This window comes from Linepithema humile, chromosome 1 (genome assembly GCF_040581485.1).
Source record: "Linepithema humile isolate Giens D197 chromosome 1, Lhum_UNIL_v1.0, whole genome shotgun sequence".
In the NCBI taxonomy this organism is placed as follows: domain Eukaryota; kingdom Metazoa; phylum Arthropoda; class Insecta; order Hymenoptera; family Formicidae; genus Linepithema; species Linepithema humile.
Window position 1 is genome coordinate 36,213,830 of NC_090128.1, and position 20,034 is coordinate 36,233,863.

A 20,034-nucleotide genomic window follows, 5' to 3' on the forward strand; every position below is an offset into this window, starting at 1 on the left:
TTTTTTTTTATGACAATATATATATATATATATTTGTATAACTAAATTTTAAATAAAAGTTTTTATGGCAAAGAAAAATTACGAAATATTAAATTTTAATTGTAAATTGAAAAAAATTCAACTATCATATTTCTGGAAAATATCTCGATAATTGTATTGTGGTTGCATTCAATTTTTCTATCAAGTATCTCTTTCATAACTAACATCTGTAGGATTTCGATTAAAGCGTAAATTAACCGAATGATCGAGAAGCGATAGAAACAGCCACAGGTAAGGTTTTTTCCAGATGGGACGCGGTTTTAATAAAAAAAAGGTATCCGGCTCTTAAAGATAACTAGGAAAAAGAGAAGCTCGCCTGAGCTCGCCTTTCTCCTCGTTCTTCAACACACATCCAGAAAAAAACGCGTGTGCGCTCTTATGTGTGTGTATCCGCACCGGGTAAGAAAAGAAAATTCTTCTCTTTCTTTTATCGTTCAAGAGCGAACGAAAAGAGTTGGGAACGCATCCTGCAAGTATGTCCACGCCGGTACGTAGCTAAGTGAATCCGAGAAGAGAAAGCCACGGTCTGCGACGCCCTTCCTTCTTTTTTTTCCGACGATGGAAGAACAGTTAGAAAAAACGCCCTGGAACCGGTCCAGGTGGAAGAATGTATGTGCGCTTTCGTAAATCGGTAAAAGGTGAACACCTGGTCTACTCGTTGCTTTCGCGCGCCACGCTGAGATTTAATGGAATTGAAGATTACCGCAAGTTTCTTTTGCCATTGTTGCAAGCGACGTCGTTAGCCGTTTTCGACATGTTACCGCGGCAGCCACTATTATGAGTTTTTTGGTCATTCTGTAATTTTAGCTCGCGAAATGATCGTTATCTCCTTTCTACCGTCGCGCTTTAATGTGACTCGCCTGTTTTTAAACTCGTGCAAAAAAAGGTTATTGCTGGTCATTAAAAATTAATGAGAGCTTAATTAGGATAATTGTGACGTCGGAATATTTATCGACTGTTAATCGTAATCATAAAATCATTGAACAATAATAAAACAACTCGTTCAATATGCTGAATAAAATGTGTACAATTAAAAATGATAATTCTGCGTATTATTCAAAAATATCGCCAAACGAAATTTCGTATTAAATATTAATTCTTTGTCTACATTAAAATTTACGTCACATATTACGTTAATTAAAACTTTACAGCATTTCAATCCAGTTAATTTAGATGCGGTATTAAATACACTGTCCGGGCGTATCGATCGAAATAATCGCGCAATATTCTATGCAAATCGCCGGGGCTTGCCGACGACTATCCGTAAGATTCGCCGGCTGCCATTCCCAATTTGTACCTCGTGGAACCAATAGAACGACAAAGGACCATCAAGAGCGTAGGACTCTTCCGGATAAATCGATTCCTCCCATCCCAGCGGTGGTTCGTTTTCTATCTCATACCGGAGATCGTCGCCGTCATCGTCGTCGGTTGCCTTTTCTTCCGCTCTTAAGCCGGGACAAATTAACGCTTCGGCTATTCTCCTTTTACCCACGTCGACAATAACGCGCATCGCGCCGAAACCACTCGTCCTTTCCCGACGCCGAGAGCCCCGGTAATTAGCATAATTTACGATTAAAAAAACCGACTCTTTTAGTGGAGAGACGGCGCGAACAGCGAGTAAATCGCGGAGAGGCGGAAGCGAAATGCGGATGCGAGCGCGGAAGCTCTGATGGAAGGACTCTTCAAGACTCGTCCGCGGATTCTAAGAGCCGCACACGGTTCGAGGATATCTCAATGTTTTTCTTCCTTTTTCTGTCTTTTGAGGCAAAGAGGAAAACGGACTGCTCATTAATTCTTCAAAATTAATATAAGCACATGAAGGTATATGCAATTACAAAGTAATAAGAAGTAGCGATGTTGACGACGATAAAGATAATAAAAGTCAGCACACATAATGCGTGAAAAAGTACAAGCTTATGAACGAAATTACGTAATATGCCAGTTCAATGTACGCATTCCGAGCCTTATCTAATGGCCACTTTTAGCTGCGCGATAAGTAACGCCTCGTTTATCTCGATAAGTACATACGTGAGCTAGATCGAGATAAAGCTGGGTCCCGTTGCGGTAAATAGCGGACGATAATAATTTACTTAGTGAATTTCGTCGATGGATCCCGACGATACGCTCAATATATTGGTGCGTCAAATTTTCGTAAAAAATTTTATTCACAAAAATTTATAAAATTTGAAAAGTTAGTAAATTGATAACATATTAACTCTGTTAATAATTTGATCTTCGGTAAAATTCTACTTCAATGATCAATAACGTAAGAACGAATCACAATTAATGCACGTGAAAATGCAGCCTTAAAATTAAGCTGGATAGAGAAAATATCGAGAAAGAATAAAGGAACATTAACGAGAGGGCTTACAAATGCGAAGCCTCGATAACGAGACAATAATGCGCGGTGGTCCATGCCAATAATTTCAATTTGCCAAGCAGCAAAGGTCTAACTAAGGACCCTTGAGAAAGGTATTGCATTGGCGATGCGCTTGCACCTGTGCGGATCGTGCAGCATATATGAGGTATTAATTTATCACCGCCGTAATTATTTGCGCGTATTTCACAGTCAAATTGCACTTGGAAATAAATATATGGTTTTTTCAATTTTTTCAGCACATATTGCATACGATATATTACTTTTTGGAAAAAGAGTATTGATATAAAATATCACAAAAGATTTTTCACCAAAATTTATTCTTATCAATATCTTCAATATTTTGTTTCGATTACAATAATTTTAACCAGTTCATTATCGGAAATTTTTAATTAGCAGCTCATTATGTATTACGTGCTAGCGAAGTAATTGAATCAATAATTAAGGAAACAACTTCCTAGCTCTACAGCGTACTAATTTCTATGGTCAACTATCCTTTCCGCTTTTTTTTCCCCCTTCTTCGTCGCGGTAACTGGCAAACTCGTCCTTGCAGTCTCGTCCTTCGGCCCAGGAGAGACTCATTAAGGAATTTCGCGTCGACCAGGGAAATCGCTATTATTCTCTGCAGTTCTTGTGGCAATCAGTGCGTGGCGACATCGCCACAGGTATCACGGGACCAAATCTACGCGCTATTTACCGCAAAATTCGAATCCCGCTGGGACCGCCGGGGATGCTCAGTTGCGGATGGCAAGATCGGAGATTATATCTGTTCTCACGATGGCAAATGTATTTTTGCCGACTTTCACTTAGCGGAAAGGCGATAATAGACAATTTATCGGCCGTTCCAGAATAATTTATCACCTACGCGTGAAATCATTCGTCGTTGAATCACTCGGCGGCTCGTGTTCAATATCTTTAATTCAGACGTGACTAATTCTTTTTGTATTTAATTAAAGAAGCGTGACAAATTATTGATGATTTAATTCGATGATGCATTATTTCAATACATTTTCATAAATTCGATATTTTATTTATAATAATAACTGATATCATTTTCTTTTAAAATTTTAATTACATTTTATTTTTTGTCGGATTAATCGTTTGTTGAAATTTTTAACCAAAATAGCATGAAACATTTCATGAGATGTTGATAATATCTCTGAAATAAATCAGGCATAAAAATAACTTCACCCGAATGTGTATTTATATATATGTATATATATATATACATTTTCATTGATATTGAATCGAGATAATGCTTTTGCAGATATATACATAACGTGATATTTCCATGAATATCCATTAACGAAAAGAAGAGGCCGTCAAACAAGGAAATAGGCAAAGTCCCTTAAGTACAGCTCCAGGAATTCTTACAAAGAGCATAGATAGTGCCTGTCGCGTACAAGCATGTACTGCAGTATTTTCTCCTTAAGGTGTGAATAAAAGAGAATACTACTCTCTATTTTTGTCTTGCAAACTCTTAATGCAAAGCGAGATTCCATTTCATTCGCATTTTTAGCATTCAAATTTCTTAGTCAAATTTAAATCAAGAAAAGATGTTGTTCTCAAATTTATTTGTTTGGATTTTCAATGTGAAGTTCATTAAAATTCATTAACTGCAGATTTGTGTAAATCCCACGCTTGCAGCTTTCCTAGAGAATCTTATCTCTACAATGAAATGAAGGAAAAGAGAGAGAGAGAGAGAGAGAGAGAGAGAGAGAGAGAGAGAGAGAGAGAGCGGTATAAATGCGGATCGAACTAATGCTTCGCATGTGAATCTGCCTCTTTAACCTTGACCCTCGTAACAATCGCAAACCCCCTATTGGAAGTGAATCATCCCTGTAGTACGTGCTGCTCGCCATAAAGTTGTGCGCTTTGTCCTCTGATTCGTGTTATAAGCACCGCGCTCGATCCTTTATCACACATCGCTTATTTCATTTATGGTAGTAATCACGCAGCGTCAATCGCAAATTCTACATACCACATGTCGTCATGAAATCAACTGAGAAGGAAATTACTCAGTTGGACACGTCACAAACTACTTTGATACATATCCGTCCAGTAAAGCAACTGATAGAGTTACTGATTCAAAATGTCCACGTGCAAAAATTATTTACGCACATAGAAATACATCGGCCAACGCATAATAAATGAATATGCGAAATAAGCCTGTAAAAGGAAAGCTATATAAAAGGAATACCGCAATTAGTTCTAAATAAGGTACCTTGATTAAACTAAGATAAAGCGAGGTTCACGGTAGACTTTTTGTCCCTCTCACGGAAAACAAAGAAGAGTGCCTGATACGTTCGCAGCATCAACCACCATGTTGGCATATGGGATTCTCATGTTAACCTTGACCCTCGTATATACCGCCGCGATGGTGCCCACCACGCCCCAGTCGGTGAACCATCCCCGCGTTACTTCCCCGTAAACGCTTTTATCTCGGCTTGCGCGCTGCGCGAACAACGCGACTACTACCGCTCATTTTTTTTTCTCTCTCTCCTCTCCTCCACGATTATATGGAACTCGCGGGCATCGCTGCTGGCTTGTATCGATCTCTTCGCTCGCTGAACATCCGCCGCCGGTGCTCTCTTTCTTCATCCACCGAGATCACTCGTGCATCGAATATTCAATACGACATCGGATAATACGAGGTAATAAATTGAAGACTCGACGCGACAGAATCTGCTAGTGCCATATTCTGATATTATTTCTCCGTTGACGAAGGTCTTAGAAGTTGAAATATATTTTCTGTATTTTAAAAAGATCTTCTTGTCAATCGTCTATATAATAATGTTATCTTCGTAATATTTAAAAAAATTGTATATAAAAAGTGCGAAAAATAAAAGTTATATTATATATTTTTTTAATCTTAAAGATATTGAACGAGCTCTCTAAAAGTGATCTAAACGCGGCATTTTAATATCTACGACTTTAACAAATGCATTCTCGCGCGCATTTTGTTCGCTCATAGAAGTGCGGATAGAAACGGATGCCATTAACGAAGGTCACCAGCGCGAAGTACAATTAGTTTCAAAGTTGTATTAATTAGTTTCATTCCTTATGGACAATATTCCGTAGAGAATATTCCATATAGAAGGCATTCTGCGGACTATGAATAGTGCAGTTATTTTAAATCAATAAATCGTTTAAAAAAGAAATACATGTGCCTTTTTGTATAGTTCTACATATCCTTCATTAGTTTGTCCTTCTGTGTGAAGGCTAAAGCCGACAAACTTCAAACAATTCTTACTTTTGTTGCCGTAAATTCTAGCCTGACCCTCGAGAGCCTCGAAACAATTACGCGGAAGCATGATTAACGACTTACTAACTAATATGCTGGCAACGTGTGCCCTTGCTTGTTCAGAGAAAATTCTACGAAACCTAAATACAATACGTAAAAAAAAAGAAGTAACGGAAAAAGGCGTTTTACATTATTACAAAATGTATATTATTATATAAATTCGACAGTGTTCAGTGAATTCAATAATTTGTCACAAAATTTCTTGTTTAAAAAAATTAATACGAAGCGTAATCTGAACGTTTTCGATAATTATTTAGCATTCGTAAAAATGTACTTTAGCAAATCTGAATAAAACCAGAAAGGAAAAATTGATATAAATATAAGGATGACTAAAAGAACACGATAAAATGAGCGAGAGGGAAAGAGAGCAATATATTTAGAACGAGAAAGAATAATGAAACGAAGAACAGTCACAAGTAGAGAAGTAGAGTAGAGCAAACCGAGAAACGTGTTCGTGCGATTGGATATATGCAGACGTGAAGTGAATCCTGCAACGAATAACGGTGCACCTTGTTTGTTGCACGAACAATTTCGACAGTGCGATTACTTCTCTCTCTATTAAAAGAGAAAAAGGGCAATTGATTCTTCTACACTGCTTTAGGACAATAAAACAATGGTCGATGTAACTTTCTGATGCAGGACGAGGCAATATCGAGCCCGGAGGAAATCCTCGACTACCCTTAAAATGTTCATGGAGCTCACTGCATCGTATCAAGGGCGAGAAGGAAACGGCGCGATGGAAGGGGAGGGCGAATGAGAGGGGAAAAGCTCTGCTACACAGGCGTCAGGATGAAGGTACACGTATTCTTTTTAAGGCGGAACACTTTACTGCCGCTCGTTCCACCAGCGGTAATGGAGGAAGCCCAGCCACCCCCGAAGAATTAATTCGGGGCTAAAGCCGGAGCGGGCCCACCCCCGCCGATATCGAGTCGCTCGCCCGGAAGTGTTAGTGTCTACTTACCACTCCTTCAGTTAGCTTTTTACTTTAGTTGACCGCATTAGCGCGCGGTCTCTCGTTTCGCAGGGGCGCCGCCACCGGGGCGATTTCTAATTTAGCCACCAATTTCAACGCCGGTAGTCGGCCCCCGGAGAAAAATCAGATGGCAGAATTTCCACCACGACACGGAGAATCGTCCCTTCCACGGAATTCTATTTCGCGCGAGATATTAATTCTTTTATTCGTCACATTCTTCTCCTTCGCGCTGCGCAACGATTGCAACGTTATCGCATTTCACGCGTTTCATCTATTGGTAATTGCAAAGGATTTTTTTTTCAAAAAGTACTGACAAAGACGGGGCGTTATAATAATATCTTGTGCTTGAAATACACGATAATTATATTACACGAAGAATACGTTTCTGCTTGACACACTGACGAGAGAATCTCCAAGCGTAACGATGAAAATGCGTCAATCGATAAAACGCCCATGCAGGTATCATGTGTCAAATCGCTTAAAGCGCGGCGTCTTTTGCGAATTTAACAGGCAATAAACTTTCACGCTGCATTTGAATTTTACTCGCCATGAACCGCCAGTGCGGGATGGTGCTTGCTCCGTGTCAGTTTACCGCTATGTTTAAACCTGAAAATCCCAGAACCGTCTTTCTTTGTATTTACTGGGGTTCTGGAGATTCTTGGCTCGCCCTCTCGTACCGCTCTGCTTCGTCGAAGCAGCAGCCTCTCTATTTATCCCCCTGTGCGCATCAGCACTGCCGTCGGTTTGCGAGTTTGCGGCCGTCGGCGCGAGCGAGACGACCGCAAACTCGCAAACCGGCTGCTAGAACAAGAACGGCGAACCCGTGGAGCGCGAGCGGGATAAGGGCCGCAAAGATGGAAAGTGAGGTGTGCGCTCGTGAACGCCAGACGGAGATACCGCGAGACTGAACTCCCCACTATACAAGTCACGAAAACGACCGAGACTCGGCGAAGCGATCGACACAGCCGTTCAGTCGCGCGCGAGATGTGCACCGTGCCACGTTGTGTTCTGTCGCGTTATCGTTGCTGGTGCGCGTGGAAAATCTCGAGATTCGACGCAGCCGGCCGACCGCCGATCGTGCGCGTGCGTTACATCAGCGTTTGTCCGTCGCCCGACTTCTCGATAATGCGGGACCTTGTGTGTGAATTTACGATAGCCGTGACGTGCCTCTTCGTAATATTGCGAGCATCGGCGAGAGTCGGCAGTGATTTCTTCAATGTGGCACGCTTGATATCTCACGAAGTGTGATGGGAGATTGCTGCGTTTAGCGAGTAATTTTTGTCGACTGTTCGCGATACACGCAGGATGTATTGGGAGAGATTGAGTCTCGAGAGTGTACGGAAAATCATATCTTCAAGTTAGGAGTGTGCAATCAGTTCGCGTTGTAACCGAGCGACTCGAAAATCCGGAAATTATCTCGGGATCTTATCGACGATTATTCGTTTATCGAGGCGTCTCTTATCTTACGGATAGATATCTGAATAACAGCAGTTGTACAAAAGAGACCGAGACCGATACTGAAATTTGTAACTATTTGCGGATAACCTTGAGTTTCCGAGTGGTTGAAGGAGAACGAGTAGAGTTGTGCATTTTGTTACGCGACGCGTGCGGCATGTGATATGAGACTCGTGATACGAGGATCCGCGCGAGTATCACGATATTCCAGTGGACCTTGCGGCAAGCTTTTGTTTCTCCTTTTTATATTTTTCTCCGATCAGCCTCACCGTAGAAAGGTCAGTTACCATACAATTTCGATAAATTTAACACGCTGTGAAACATACGAAAATTCTCTGCAACATCACAGAATCATATTAAATATTTAATATTAAAAATTTTCGAAAATTTATTTCTAGCTTGAAAAATGGCACAAGACATCGGTTAAATAGCCACGTGGAAATACGTTTCAACAATCTCCACTATTTGCTAGAATTTCTAGAACTTGGAAAATCTTTGAATTTTCTAGAAATTTGCAAAACTTCTAGAATAGTGGTTTGCGAACAAACATATTCGTTATTCTACGAACGTGTTTAAAGATATTCTAGAGTTTAGAATCCTCGGAACAAATTTTTTTTAATTTGTTCTGAGGTAAAAAAGAAGCAACGCATTCAGATAACCAAACAATGTTAATTAAACGCGCATTTCAATATTCTTTTGTTCTCTGAAACAATATTGAGTCACGAACGAACGAACGCGTTCTCCGACATAAAAGTAAGAGTTCAGACTCTCGACCTAATAACTTTATTATCTCCAGACGATGAGAGAGCGGGCAAAAGGCTCGATGGCGAGAACGCGTCAGAGATTCGCGCAGATTGTAAATTTGTTCGTAAAAACGTTTCATTATTCGCAACGATGTGCGAGCGACGAAATAACGATAACAGCGTGCATGTGTCGAGTCACTGCACGCGTCACCGAATTCGTTCGCGCGTTTACGGTGATTCGACGAGCTAGCCCAGCCGACTCTCTCAACATCGGAATCGTCGCGCGGCGACAATTTCCGCGAGCCCTCCTGCTCTAAACTGCCCTTCTCCCCCCTCCCCCCCTCGCGTCCGCTGCGTTCTCTCCCTCGAGCGCTGCCGCTGGGCCTCTTTTGTGCGTGCAGTTTCCACGTTTTGCACCGCGCAACCCCGGTTCGGAAAACGTGTGTAAACCCGTATCCCGCCGTACGTGTGCGCGTGTATTTTCGGCGGCGAACAGATCGATCGGCTCGCCGGCTCTTGTTTCCCGCTGTCGTCGGTCTACCCATGTGACTGCCTGCGACGTCGATCCAACGTCAGAGCGTCGCGCGCGCGTAACTGACCATTTCTCGGACCGAATAATAGCCACCGAATTCGTTCCGCTCAGATCCGTTCGTTTCAATTGCGTTTTATACACATCCCTTTTCCCTTTATCCCTTTCAAGCACGTGATTTTACTTGTTTCAATTCGCATACAGAAACCGCGATGTAATCGGACAGATTCGCGCGCACGGTACGACAAATGAACATTAAGCATGTAGAAGATACAAGGAAACACGTTTGTGTTATTTTACTATTAAACTTAATTCATATACGAGGCTCATTAATCGACCGAGAAGGAATTTATTTCGGCGAGTTTTTCGACCTGATTATTTCTGATTTCGCGGCGAGAAAACCGCGATAAAAAACGTCCGCAACAATGTCTCGGATCGAATGTAAAAATAAAAGGAAGCACGGATACGTCTCAAGGCTAAAACAGACCGCATATTGTCCCTCTCGGAACCGTAAGAACGAACGCACGCTCGACTCCGTCGGTTTATCTTTGTCATATTGCCTTGTAAAAGTATTTATTGCACCAGTACGTCTTTCTCAAAGATCATAAATATCGGTCATCCGACTCTTCGCTCTGCCATTTCTTTCACTTCTTACGCCAAATACCTATTTCGATCTTTTGATGTTCGTCAGATTTTTAGAATCCACAAAGTATCATCTCTATCATTTATTTTATTAGCAATTACAGCTGCACATTTTTTTTTCTAAACTTTTACCTTTCTGAAACAAGCGTGAGAGACAGTATAATCGCGAAAAGCGTGTAAAAACCGTAGTATCGATCGAATTATTTTTGTCGCACGGTCAAGAGACTAAATTAAATAATCGTTGCTCTTATTATAACTCGCGATCTCCTCCTCGTTTTCTTATAAACTGTCGTGAATTTATAATAGCTTGATATGAGAAATCGAATTTTGATGTGCCGCAAAGCCATGTATTAGTTATTACGCAATTTCTCTTGATTCTCAGCGTGAGAAGAATACACTTCCCAGTTCGGCTAAATCTTTCTAACTGCCGTTGATATGAAAAAATTATATGAGGGGTCCTGTTTTTTTATTGATAGACGATCAAACATGAACGTGCACGAACGATGTAATGGAAAGGGAGATAGAGCAGTTGAGGGGGAGGCCCATCGAGAATTTCCAAATGCAGCAACATACCGACGGGAAATCCGCCGTATTTATAACGGCCGCACGTGCTCCTCTCTCTCTTTCTCTTTCTCGCCCGTTCTCTCCTTCAACTAGCGGCGATGAATAACTGATGCCATATCCAATCAGTAAATGGAATCCGCGACCGTGGCCGGAGAACTCGGCTCAGCTAACAAGAATTTAAGACGCGAATTTCAGAGCAAATCTCGCCTCGAATGTTTCCCCGTGTGTAACGCGCAGGCAGCGCGCGATAGCGTACGAAACGATATACAGCGACAGTGATTGATCTTCCGATCGGAAATTAATCGTGGTTAATTGATCTGTTCCCAGACCGATTGCGACATCGCAATTTTTTTATCAAAACAGAATGACGTTGCTCGTTGCGTTATTGCACGTTTTTTTTATCAAAAACGAAATGAGGTTGCCTGTTATATTATGTTTTCTAAAGAATGTATTATTTTTATTAAAGGTATTTTTTGTTCGCTGTTGCGGAAAAAATGTAATTACAAAACTTGTCCGGGTATTTGGCTGTGTACCGTTAACTCGTTCGTCGACGAATTAGGTCGTTAATATTTAACGCCAACTCCGACGCGTACATACATTTAATATGAATAACATCCGCGCGGGTTTATTAACACAAGGCAGATATTTCCCCATAGTTAACATTAATGTGTAAAATCTAAGTAATGCTAAAGGAAGATTCTCAAGTGTTTCAAGTAATTTAAATCAAAATTTCTGCACGGGATATCAACTTTAAACCATCATTAAACTTTTTCTTAAAGAGAGACATTAAACTTTAAACTTTTTCGAGAGTTTCGAAAAGTTTATCGGTCGGATGACCAGTTATGATCTAAAGATGAATCACTAATTAATAAATTAATATTTTGTATAAACTTTAATTCGTAAACTTCCGCTAATTACTATTAATTATTAACATTAGTAAATGGTGTGGCAATACTTCAGTTTGAAGGTTAAAATGACGTAAAATCCACACTAAAACTTTTCAGCAATTTATCGCTCATGCGATAGAGAACGAAAGAAGCTCACGGTCCAAGGTTGGAGATCGCGCGTGTTGTATAATAACCACGCGGTTCAACGCGATCTCGAAACAGCAGGGCCGTAGAATCGGGCACCTGCTCTGTCGGTGCTATTTCCGTACGCGTGGCGATTGAGCGGGCCGGCGCAAGACGAATCGACGCCAAGAATTCTACGAATGATCGAATGTAAGCCACATACTAGCTGGGGGAAGCTTTGAACTCGCGTGTTTATCGCGCCGCGACCAGTCATTAACGGTTCTATGTAAAATTCCAGCGTGAATGGACGATCCGTGGAATAATTCCGAAATACAAAAGCAACGTATTGATAGAATTTAATGAATATTGTTTAAATAAGCATCATTTTTAATCAGTGATCTATTAAAAAGTAATTTCCTGTTATTTGAAAGAAATTATTTTTCTGTGCAAAAATGAAGAGGTGTTATCAATTTATAAACCATATCGATAATCATTATCAACGCTCGTGTATTATAATATGTAGAGTTGAAACGTTCCACGCACGTTTGACTTGGAAGAGAAATATTGTAAAATAGCGATAAATTTTCTAAAAGAAAAGGTACACGTTTCTAAGTCATGATTTAAAATGTATCTTTTTCTAAGTAATCTTAAGTCTGAAAAAAAATTAGACATAGCGCTTATTGGTTACATTTCAATATCCATTTGCCAAACTTGTTCGCGCCGCTAATCATCGACGCCCTGGAAAAAATAGTTTTTATTTACTGATCACAGACGTTTATTAGTAAACGTGTTTTCTTCTGTACTGCGAACTCAGGCAGGATTGATTCATCGCAGAGGACGAAAGATTAAGGAAGCATCGACGAAACTCGAGAGAACAGGGACGCGTACTGTGCCCGGTTGTTCGCTATCGATGTCTGTTATCGACATGAGAAAGCGGTTGACAGAGTTTACCGAGTAACCAACAGCAGGCAGGCAGGCAGGCAGGCAGGCAGGCCTCCAGGATGCCTCACATGGTCCGTTGTGCTCTTGAACGTGACTCATTCGGTTCGGGAAGGAGCGGAAATCTTGTTTGTCGAGAGAGACGGTTGTCCTTTGTGGCGTGCATGTGCTTATCCGTGTTCGATTACCACGACCAATTCGTGGTCCCCGCTCTTATGATGTAATGCGAGATTATAGATCTGTTGAAGCTTTGCGCGCGACATATTTGTGTCTCAGTAACCGGGTCAAATATATTAGTTGCAAATTAATCACGTTAGCGAATAAATATACGAGATGAGTCTGCAAGAAAATGAATTGACTATTCATAAAATAACTACGTGTTTCAGTTGATGCATTGCTAAATAAAAATAATAAAAATTACATGTACATATCAACTAGAGTCCAAATACTAAAATTATGAAGATATGATAGAAATATTAAGAGATGCTTTGAGGTTTCCTGAATATTTATCTACATATACCTTTTTGTGAAATAAAATAAAATGTTTATGTTATAAATTTTCCAATAAATAAAATAATGATCAATTATTTCGGTTTTTTCAGGTATCTCGTGAGTCACATTTCAAACTTCTGGAGTCCAAAGCGCGATTCTACACTTCGATGCTCATTTTTCGTGTTTAAAACAATGCGTGCCCAAAGCCCCTTATCATTCTCGTGTCCGGTGTTTGTTAGACGACTGGACGGAGAACTGATAAGGGCCCGAGGGTCACAGAAGCATCGTGGGACTGGATACGTTGCATACTTTTCGTCCACTAAACTCCGAAAGCACATGGAAAAGATAGTGTCAACATTTAATCTGCAACCTGAATCTATTATGCTAATATAATGACATATAACAATACAATAACATATAACAAATTCTTAATTTCATTAATATTTAAGTTCAATCAATAGTGAGCATTCAAGAGACAATTAAACGATCAAAAAATTAAAACTACGTTTACAATTGCTGGAAGAATAGAAAAAATTATTAACTTTGTTATATAAAAATATATGTTAATTTATCTTAATATTTTATAATTTTCTTAATGTAGTTTATAGTAATAAAATACTTTTAATTTATATTTTTATATTTAGTACCTTTCTAGTGAAGGACGTATATAGGGATGCAGAGGATTCCTGTTGACGAGGATAAAATGAATTATAATTTCTAAAAAAGCAAATATATCTGTTACTGCAGTCATAATAAATAATACAAAAAATGGTAACACCTGTGTCACTTCATCTTCCTTTATGTTAAGAATATATCTCTAACAGCTGCAAGAATATATTATAACGGCTATAACGTTTGTTAAACAAATATTCGTGAAATGAATATATGAAATGAGTCATAGAACGATAAAAAAAAACGGAAAAAACGCAAAGTTAGATTTTACAAGATTTTTCTTGTAACGTCATGTAACTTGTACCATCGCGTGAATCGTAGAACCGATTCATTCAACTATGATATCCAACTTGTCTTGAGAGTTTTCATATTATAAACGCGCGAACGTTTCCGAGAGCGATTAGTTACGTTCCCGCGCTTTTCGATGCCGCGTGTTCCACTTCGTAATTCGGATTTATCTGAATAATCTGCCTAGATGTGGCCTCGCACAATTTTCGTGGCTGATTTTGTACTATTAGTATCTGCTTCGTTTCCTCCGGTTTCTCCGGCAGAAATTGATTGACTCCCACGATCTTCAACGCCGGCAAACTCTTTATAATCGTAGCGTTCGGAATCGCAAGATTAGCGGTGGCGCAATCCACCTTTGGGAAGATCACGGGATTCTTTGTGATCGAAACAGCCGCTTTCTTCATCCGTACATTTGAGCTCTCCTTACAAGAAATTGATCGTTTTATGGAAACGCCATTGGCCGATATTGGCACCGTCAATATCTCCGAATTACTAACTGATATTATTTTAGGTCCAAGGACTATTCCATTTCCTGCAAGATTCAATTCGATTTAATATTATCCCTTAAAGTTAAATGTAATTAAATAATTTTTTTATTTAATTTCTTTCAATATTTAAATTTAATTAATTAAATTATCTTGTTACCTGTATATTATAAATAAAAATAAAATATTAAAAAAGGATGAGTAAATTGTCAAACAAATTTTATTTAATCCAAACTGATGCAATCAAGTTAGCAATGAAATTATTTCTTTGGACGAAAGTGAATACGAATGTAAAAAATCAAGACTAAGTCAAATGTTAACTTAAAAACTTGCCTTTCTGCATTGCTTTCGTAACCGGGCAATCTTTATGGGCCAGCAAAAGAGTCTTCAGCTTCGCCACTTCCACGCGTAATGCCTTTACTTCCATCTGCAACGCTGCGTTTGCCTCGTTCACGTTAGTGACCGTCCTCTGGAGATCTTGGATCCACGCCTTTCTCTTGGCTCTCGCGCGCATCGAACTGGCACGATTACGCTCGAGGATGTCTTTCTTTTTAAGCTGATCGACGGTTTTTTTAACATTTTCTTTCTTTGAAGCGGCAGTTGCATCCGTTTTTCCACATCCCTCAATCGCTTTTTGCGTGATCACGTTTTTGGATAAGGTTTGTTTCAACTTCTGCAATATGATTTTTAAGAGATTTACCTTGAAATACGGTTTTATCATCGGCACAATTAGATATAGCATACCATTTTCGCCAAGGATAATCTGGAAATCACAGTTTTCTTGGGTGACTGCATGTCCGATTTCATTGCACATCGCAGAGGAGGTTCAGTTTTAATAACGACTGTTTGCTCTTTGGTACTAACATTGGAGACATTTGAAGACTCGGACACTGGTGTCGCCGACAGCTGCATCAACTTACCATCCGCTGTTTTTAGTAGTAGTTGCACTTCCTCGCCGTTGATGGACCTTGAAAAAGAGTATCAGCGTACATTTGCTGATCATGCCACGGAAGTTCATGTGTTTTACATGTTCTTAGATTGAAGAAAGCAAAATATTTATGACAAAATTATTAGCCATCATTAAAATCTATCAAACTTGAATGTTAATCATATAAATTTCATCATAAAAGATTAAAAATTTATAGAAAACAATAAGAGATTTAACACAAAATGAAAAAAATATTGAACTAAAATGGTAAGAGTTAAAAATTAATTGTAACAAAATGCAATATTAAAACATTACAGAGATGTACGGAACTTACAGATGCGACAAAGGTTGCGGTGAAAGTTCAGCTGCTGTAGGCGCATTTGCATTTGTAACAACAATATCTGATGCGATAGTATTATCTTTCACAGATGTCATATTTTCATCTTTTATCAACTCCTGCGTTTCATTTGTACTTAATTCAATATTGCTATATTCTTCAGGTTTCACGCTTTCCACTTCTGCACTCTTTTCTGTAAGAGACACAGTCGAAGGACAATCCTCGACATTGTCATCAGGAAGAATTTGATTACTTGCTGGTAACACATCTGATATATAAGGAAAAATATGTGGAGTATGCAACGTATCGTCTGCAATTCCAGCCTACAAAAAGTAATCCTGTGTCACATAACTTTCAATATCATTTATAAAACAAAAATATGAAATTATTTCAATTTTATAAATTCTATAAAGTATTTGAAAAAACAAACAATTATTTTGTCTTGCCTCTGGTACTGTAAGTGTGCCAGTGTTTCCAGCCTCAACTGCCCTCCGAAACGTCTCTTCGAAAGGATTGACTACATTTTGTAGATCTTGAAATAAACCAACCTCTTCACAATTTTTGAAGAACCTTGTTGGAGTTGGAGTTTGATCCGCTACAATAAAATTAATTTTTTAGCGCACCAATATTTAATGTGATATGCATAAATCAAATTGCCACACACATCTTACCAACAAATCCATTTTTAGAATTATTGCCAAGATTCAGGCTCATGTCATGCTTCTTTTTATGCACCGTTAATTGATCTTCATTTGTAAAGCTCTGTCCAAAAAAAAAATATAAAGATATCACTCTGTCCTTACCATTAAATTGCTACAAGCCTCTCCCTTAACCAATTTCATAATCTAAAATAAATCACATTTTTTCTTGGCAAGAAATAGAAGTTGTGACTCACCATGTTGCAGCCTGACGAGGAACAAGCAAAAAGTTTCTCTGAATCAGTCATCATGGATATATCTTAATGAACTCTGCTCCAAATTTTTGTCAGATGCAGGATAAATTTATGAAATAAAGTACAATACAATAACAGTTCTAGCGGAACAAATATATCAATGGGTGTCCCTGTTAAAATTCTGGTTTTTGAAATACAACACAAATAAACAAGTTCGATCACTTAACTCCGAAATAATTAATCGAATCATCTTGCAGATATACGAAATTTCATTGATGCTGCTCCGCTACTTTTGACATTCCGCTTGTAGTCAGCTGTAGCCATGTTGGCATACTATTCCACATTGAGTATATTGAATAAATGTGTGCTGCCATCTTGTACAAAGCGAGAGAGAATATACGTTTGTAGTCGGTATTATTTTATAAAAATAACATAAAAAATATTTAAAAATTCTCTTTTCATATTTTATAGTTTCATCTTTTTTATTTCTATATGCATTATTTTTCTGCAGACACTTTAATGTAATTTAGTACATTTATCATGTAATTATTTAATTAGTTTAATAAGTATATTAAATAATAAATATATACGTTTCAAAATATATATCAAACATCCTGAAACTTTTAAAAATATTTGTATAAGTTTTTTATAAAAGAAATTATATACATATTTTTATGTGGATATCACTGTGGATGTCACTAAGCACATTAGTTATTTTAACTCCAAGTCACGTGCGTGGAATGGAAAAGTGACGTACATAAAGTCATGAGACGTAATTGCGGGAATGACATAGAAATAGCGTAGAAATGGTGTAGAGAGTGACATAAAACATGCCATGGAAATGACGTCTTTAAATTTATGCGTGGCTTTTCATTACTCATTATGTCATGTTATTACATAGCGAATTATGCAAATACTCTGCTTGAAAGTAGTTGTACCTTTTAAATTGTTAATTTAGCAATAATAAAATCAATAAAAATACGCACATTATTAATATTCCAATATTTTACAATATCCAAATATAGTCAAATAACAGATAAATAAATAAGAATATAGAATAAATGAATATATTAAAAATGAATGACCTCTTCATTTTTACTTTTGTATTTGATTCAGTTCTATAGATCGCATTATAAACATAGAAAAGATGCAACATAAATCTCGTAAACGCATAATTAATGGAGAATTAGATATCCTGGAAAGAAATTTTCCTCTTCACTTGTAATTTTCATCAAATTACTCTAATTAGTCGCCACGAGTAGGTCTAGAAAATTGTGTGTCGATTGAAAGTACAATTTTCACGCGCGACAACGAGATTTCAAAGTGAAACCCCGCGCGGAAGAAAACAGATTGTCCCGCGCGACTCTCTGTGAAAGTAAGTTTTGGGAATTACTAAGGAATTGCTGAGGAATAGTGAATTGAATAGCGGTGTGATACATATTACCATAAATTACATTTCGTTACGAGAACATCCATCTCGTAAGGATTTCTAATTTAAAGTCTTGATTTTCGCAACACGCAATGCTCCTTTCAAGAAGTACACAAAATGAAAGGTGAATTAATGAATTAAATTTCATATATTTACGATGCAGAAAGAAGATCATTAAACAAGGTGGTTGGAAAGTGAGGGAAAATTAAAAACAAATTAATCAGAATGAAATATGATGAAGAAACGCTAAATTAATGTCCCAAACGAAAAAAGGGCGAAAAGGCAGATGGATAGAAAGTGATAATCTCGATCACTTTTCATCGGAAAAAAACGGATGTAAAAGATTTTGTTCTGGAACTTGGTTATAATTTCACTGGCTAGATAGAAAAGGAACGCTTTGGATGCCTTGGGCCCATTCGGAGAGAGTGAGAACGGCCCGAAGAGAGTGGTTATGGATGCTGATGTTACTGTTCCTCATCAGTAGTCAACCGCGTGTCGCGGTGCTCTATTCATTGGCTCGCCGGTGTGAGCGTGACCGTAACAGTGATATCTACATGAATCTACATAACCGCGCGAACACCTTGGATAAATAAAATCTCAAAGTAGCGTCGCACCGTCTCGCGTTAACAAGCGTACATTCACCGAGTTAATTTATTCCAAAAAACGCGCGCGCTTCCGTGAAGTGATTAAGTCTTGTGTAATTATAAGATTAAAAGTGTATGGGAAATTATAATACCGATGATCTTGCAAAAGAAAATAAGAGTAGACGAGAGAAAGAGAGAACACGAATAAGCTAGAAAATTTTCAAGTCTTGAGGTGCGATTCAGTTCTTTTAATGATCTCGCATTGTGTAAAAGAAAGATAAAAATTCCTATCTGTATAAGTGAGAAAGAGAGAGATAAAGCAGGTGGAGAAGTGACGCAATAACTAGATCTCAAATAGATTTGAGACTTTCTCAAATAATAGATGTCTAAGTGGCTGGCCGTAAAAAACGAGAAAGCGCGAAGCAAGTTCATAAGCATACAACCTACGAAACATAGTTACTGTGTTATCTCTTCTCCCGCATCATTTCTCCTTCACTTATCTCTACAGTATTCCTATCATCTTCTCTGATATTTATAGATACCTCCAACCATCATTCCGTGCATCTATCAAACTGTGATAAACGGGAATCGATTGAGGGGAAAGCTCAAACCCTTTTGCCAGCCGCCTCAAGTGCTAGATTGTGCTTCGCAGACGAGATCTCAGACTTGTCGTCGACCTTGATCTTGAGATAGAAATCCAGGTAAGAGGCGCTATTGATCGGATCATTACACTTTAGAACGTGACAATTGATTCACCACGTGCCACGCCATATTCCTTTCTACTTTTACGTATTTAATTCGAAATTCGGCTGGCCAAGAATTTTAGAATTACGTATAATTTTTCACGCGAATACATAAAATAAAATCTCAAATTATTTTGCTCTTCAATTATTCAAATAATTTATATTCTATAAAGATGAAAAATATTTTTAAGCATACTCTGAAAGTGTATGAATTAATAAGACAATTTTATGCCAGATAAATATGTAGCGAATATGTGCGTGTAGCATCACGCACAATTTTTATCTAGTTAGTAGAAGCACGAAGAAAGTCGAGCGACCAAAAACAATAGCGAGTATGAGTTTTAACTCGTAACACAGCATGATGAAAGTGATATTTCACTCTTTCCTTCATCTTCAATTCATTGTATATTATTTAAACAATAATATTTCCTGCCAGAACAAAATTGTTTGATTGTATCCCACAAGTCAATGTTGTTTCACGTATATATTAGTTCCGCGAAATTTTCATACAAATTTTCATACAATAATTATTTTACAAATTTAATTACTGTAATGCTAACAAATTGAATTCATTTGAGCAAGATAGAATATGTTAGAATTTTGATAAAA

At 38.3% G+C, this 20,034-nt stretch overlaps 1 protein-coding gene and 1 long non-coding RNA gene across 5 annotated transcripts in view; one reads left to right on the forward strand and one right to left on the reverse strand.

Moving 5' to 3' along the window:
• The window catches only part of LOC105677131 (uncharacterized), a 70,868-nt gene extending 57,026 nt beyond the window's left edge, over positions 1–13,842 (forward strand). For 2 of the 4 annotated variants that reach the window (XR_010888137.1, XR_010888136.1), the window contains exons 4-5: positions 6,360–6,515; positions 13,178–13,842. This is a non-coding gene — a long non-coding RNA (uncharacterized lncRNA). Of the gene's footprint in view, positions 1–3,683; positions 4,769–6,359; positions 6,516–13,177 lie in introns of those variants that run through there. The other 2 variants (XR_010888139.1, XR_010888138.1) reach the window with 2 other exon arrangements.
• An 8-nt stretch (positions 13,843–13,850) lies between these two features.
• Atf-2 (Activating transcription factor-2) lies at positions 13,851–17,028 on the reverse strand. The gene is made up of 7 exons (XM_012375484.2): positions 16,673–17,028; positions 16,449–16,539; positions 16,224–16,372; positions 15,775–16,100; positions 15,257–15,479; positions 14,846–15,185; positions 13,851–14,559 (listed from the first exon to the last, which is right to left on the reverse strand). The coding sequence occupies exons 1-7, from the start codon at positions 16,724–16,726 to the stop codon at positions 14,144–14,146; spliced, it is 1,599 nt and encodes a 532-aa protein (XP_012230907.1). The 5' UTR covers positions 16,727–17,028; the 3' UTR covers positions 13,851–14,143.
• Positions 17,029–20,034: the final 3,006 nt, after the last annotated feature.